This window comes from Nothoprocta perdicaria, unplaced genomic scaffold (genome assembly GCF_003342845.1).
Source record: "Nothoprocta perdicaria isolate Ctin4 unplaced genomic scaffold, notPer1 scaffold_42, whole genome shotgun sequence".
NCBI classification, from domain to species: domain Eukaryota; kingdom Metazoa; phylum Chordata; class Aves; order Tinamiformes; family Tinamidae; genus Nothoprocta; species Nothoprocta perdicaria.
The window spans coordinates 2801912-2805626 of record NW_020455666.1 but is presented as its reverse complement, the minus strand read 5'-3'; the positions used below and the strand labels follow the sequence as shown (position 1 = coordinate 2805626).

At 45.2% G+C, this 3715-nt stretch overlaps 1 protein-coding gene across 1 annotated transcript in view; it reads left to right on the top strand.

Moving 5' to 3' along the window:
• Positions 1–3280: 3280 nt before the first annotated feature.
• EFCC1 (EF-hand and coiled-coil domain containing 1) overlaps positions 3281–3715 on the top strand; it is a 33769-nt gene continuing 33334 nt past the window's right edge. The window contains 1 exon segment of the mRNA XM_026046062.1: positions 3281–3715. Within this exon segment, the coding sequence (XP_025901847.1) occupies positions 3281–3715 (435 nt within the window).

Below are 3715 nucleotides of genomic sequence, written 5' to 3'. Positions count from 1 at the left end.
GGGCAGAAAGCAGAGCGTAAATTAGAATGTCAATGGAATTAAACATGATTATAATGAAAAGCTTTACTGACAGACAAAAGCTGCAACATTTTAGGCAGTACTCTATGGAGGTTCAAATACACAAATCCCTGTATGCTGTCCCCCCAGACCTGCTACCTATAGCATGAGTTTTCATAAATCTCTTTTGGACAAACTCAAAGAGTACCTTACATCCAAAAAATATAACCCAGCAAGAATATGGATTTTCCAGACAGAAACTGAAAAGCCCATAAAGCCTAGAAGAATCCAAATCTCAAAATGGCCCAATGACTCATGTTGCTTTTGTACCAAAGCTAGGTCAAGACACTAACCCTAGACGCCAGTTTTCCATTCCAGCCTTCAGAAGAAATGTGCTGCGGATGCATGTGCTGGATGTCTACCTGCCAGGTTGCCAGGAGCTATCCCTCCTCACCAGGCCAGCCCCTCTCCCTCTCTGGCAAAGGCTGTGGACCACAAATATGACAAGCAGGAATGCTCAATGGTCCCAAACCATGCTGCACCTACCAAACAAGAGCACATCCAACATTTTTGGAGTGGCAAGTAACTTCGAAATCATATCAATAACAACACTGCACCACACTCACCTCTATGAAATTTTCTATGAAAACCAAAAATCAATTTAGAAAATACCAATGACATCACAATATGACTTTGTTGAAAAAGCTTTAGAAAATACATTTGGCACTTAGCATTATGTTTTTACTTCTCTTTAAATAGAAAATTTCAAAGGAAAAGAGTCTGTTTTACAGTAATGATGTGACCTTTTGCTTCAAGATAAGCCTGTTCCACAGCCTATCACTTCTATGTGCCTCTGTACAGCACTACTGAATGACAATTCACTACCTGATGAGACCGAACTATTGGTACCCTGACACGCTTGAGACACAAACATAGTCTGTGCTGATCCTTGGTCCTGAAACATATGTGAACTATGAAATAAAATATGAGTATAGTTAATTTAAGGCCAAACCAGTTATTTCTTTCTGTAAACAGCATTACTGTATGTGCCCTTATCCCACTCCAAGCTAATACAATTTCTATCTATGTTGGCAAACAAGCTAAAGTCAGATAATGATACCCAAAAATTTATTGAAATAAATGTCTCCAAGTGGTTATTTTCAGAAGACAATATTTTAAAATACTTCTGATTTCCAATTATAAACACAATATTGTAGAAACACTCATTATATTCAAGTAACGCGTTCCTAACTCCTTTTCTATTGTTAGGACTTTTCCATACATACTTTCAACATACTTTCAACATACTTTCAAACTCCAGTAGAAGCACCTGTGCGCTGCCAGGACTGCTAACAACTTAGTAAAGAAAAAGTCCTTACGTATTTAACAAAATGTTGAAATTTCACTGAGAAGGTTTGGAGAATATGTCAATGAACACAAAAGTCTCAACTGTTAGGGGTAAAACCTCAGTTCTAGGTAAATGTACGAGTGATTATTAAGCCAATACAAACACTTCTGTACCATATCTACTTCCATTCAGAAATAAAATGCAGGTGGGCTTGATATGACATCATTCTTACCCTGTTCATTTCCCTTTTACTGTGATAAAACAAAAAGTCAATGATTTGTCATGCTATTTATCCCCTTCATTCTTTGAAAAACGAAGAACAGCAGATGGGCAATGGGGAATTCAACAAAGGCCCAGATGTTCCCCAGCACTGTTAGCAGTGCCTCTATTCTAACCAGAGATAACATCAGGAAACCTACTTGGAAAACAAATGCGCTAATGTAAAATTTATGCTAACATGTCTACAGCCTGGTAAAGATTCTGTCAGTCTTTAAATCAGTTATCCTCATTTGAGAATATTTTTTTACAACTGAAAAGTGCTACAGCAAACCAAGTTTAAATTAGACCACTGTCTAACTCCAGGACTTTCTCCTTTAGTTTTCATTTGGGATCAGTCCAGCTGATGTGTGTAGATAACAGATGCGAATTTACAGATCTGCTAAAAACGCCCAGGGTTTATCTATCCCATTCCTACTAGTTCTGCATTATAGGACATATAGTAGGTCTTAATTCATGCAAAATAATACTAGCAGACTAAAAAATTCTAAAGTTTTATATGTCTACATATAGAACAATATGAAAATAAAACATTTATATGTATTTGTTAAGCATAGAAAAAAAATAACTCTCTGTCCAACCACTCAAATCAATCAAAACTATGAGTAATATTATTTATCAAACCAAGTATTACAGACAAGAAAATGAAATAAGTACTCTTTGAAGGTACATAATGATTCAACAAACAGAAGAAATATATCTATCAACTGGACAAGAGATTTAAATTTAAGAGTGTCTAATGTCTGTAAAACTACAAAACACTATTCTTCTGGGTAGGAAATCCACTGAATCACTGGTGGATAAAAGTCAGCTCTTGAGAATAAGGAGCCTGATTCTCTGGGTATTGAGTGGCCTGGGGGAACTCCAGGTCCCATAAAATAAAAATCACAGATTCACAGAATGGTTGGGGTTGGAAGGGACCTCTAGAGATCTAGTCCAACCCCCCTGCTCCAGCAGGGACACCCAGAGCACACGGCACAGGGCTGCATCCAGGAAGGTTTGGAAGATCTCTAGAGGAGATGACTCTACAACCTCTCTGGGCAGCCTCTTCCTGCGCTCTGTCACCCTCACGGTTCTTCCTCACATGCAGATGGAACTTTCTGTGTTTCAATTTGTACCCATTACCCCTTGACCCGTCACCGGCTACCTCCGAGAAGAGTTTGGCCTCATCCTCTCCTCAGGTCAGAAATAAATGTTCAGCAAAGCAACACTGTACTTCATCAATCTACCCTCTGAATAATCACAAATCTGATTTTTAGTAAAGCAGAAGATGAAAGAACTCCCTTACCCTCAGGGATGTTGAAACCACCTCAAGAAAGGTGGTTTCAAAGGCCACTCACATTAAGCCTTACTCCAGTGCAGAGGCAACATCTGTGAGCTGGGACACAGGCAGTACCAGGACAGCGAATGGACACCGACGGCCCCATTAAGATAAGGGCGGAGGACAAAGAAAAACTTAAGACCGGCGGGACAGGGCACGGAGGTAGACTGCGCTGGTAACGAGCGGCGGCCGCCGCGCGCCCAACGGCCGCCACTGAGCGGGGCGGGTCCGCCCCCGTCGAGCCCCTCCCGGCCGCCGCCGCAGGAGCCTCCCTGCGGCCCCAGGGCGGAGGGAGCGGGTGCGGGTCGGAGGAACATGGTCGGCGGCGGGCGGGCGCGATGGAGCCGCCCGAGGGCTGGGACCCGTACCGGCGGCCGGCGCGCCGCACGCAGTGGCTGGTGAGCGCCCTGGCGTACCACTACGGGCTGGACCGCGGCGTGGAGAACGAGATCGTGGTGCTGGCCACGGGGCTGGACCAGTACCTGCAGGAGATCTTCCACCACCTGGACTGCGCCGGCGAGGGCAGGATCCCCGGCGAGGACTTCCGCACGCTCTGCCAGGTGCTGGGGCTGGAAGCGGCGGCGGCGGCCGAGCCGGAGGAGTGCGCGGGGCTGTACGAGGGGCTCGCGGCCGAGCTCACGTTCCGCCAGTTCCACGCGCGCCTCTGCGGCTACTTCAGCACGCAGGCGGGCGCACCGCGCGCCGTGCCGCGCCTGCCGCTGGGCGCCGAGAGCGAGCACATCGAAACGCAGATCCGGCTGCGCAGCCCCCTG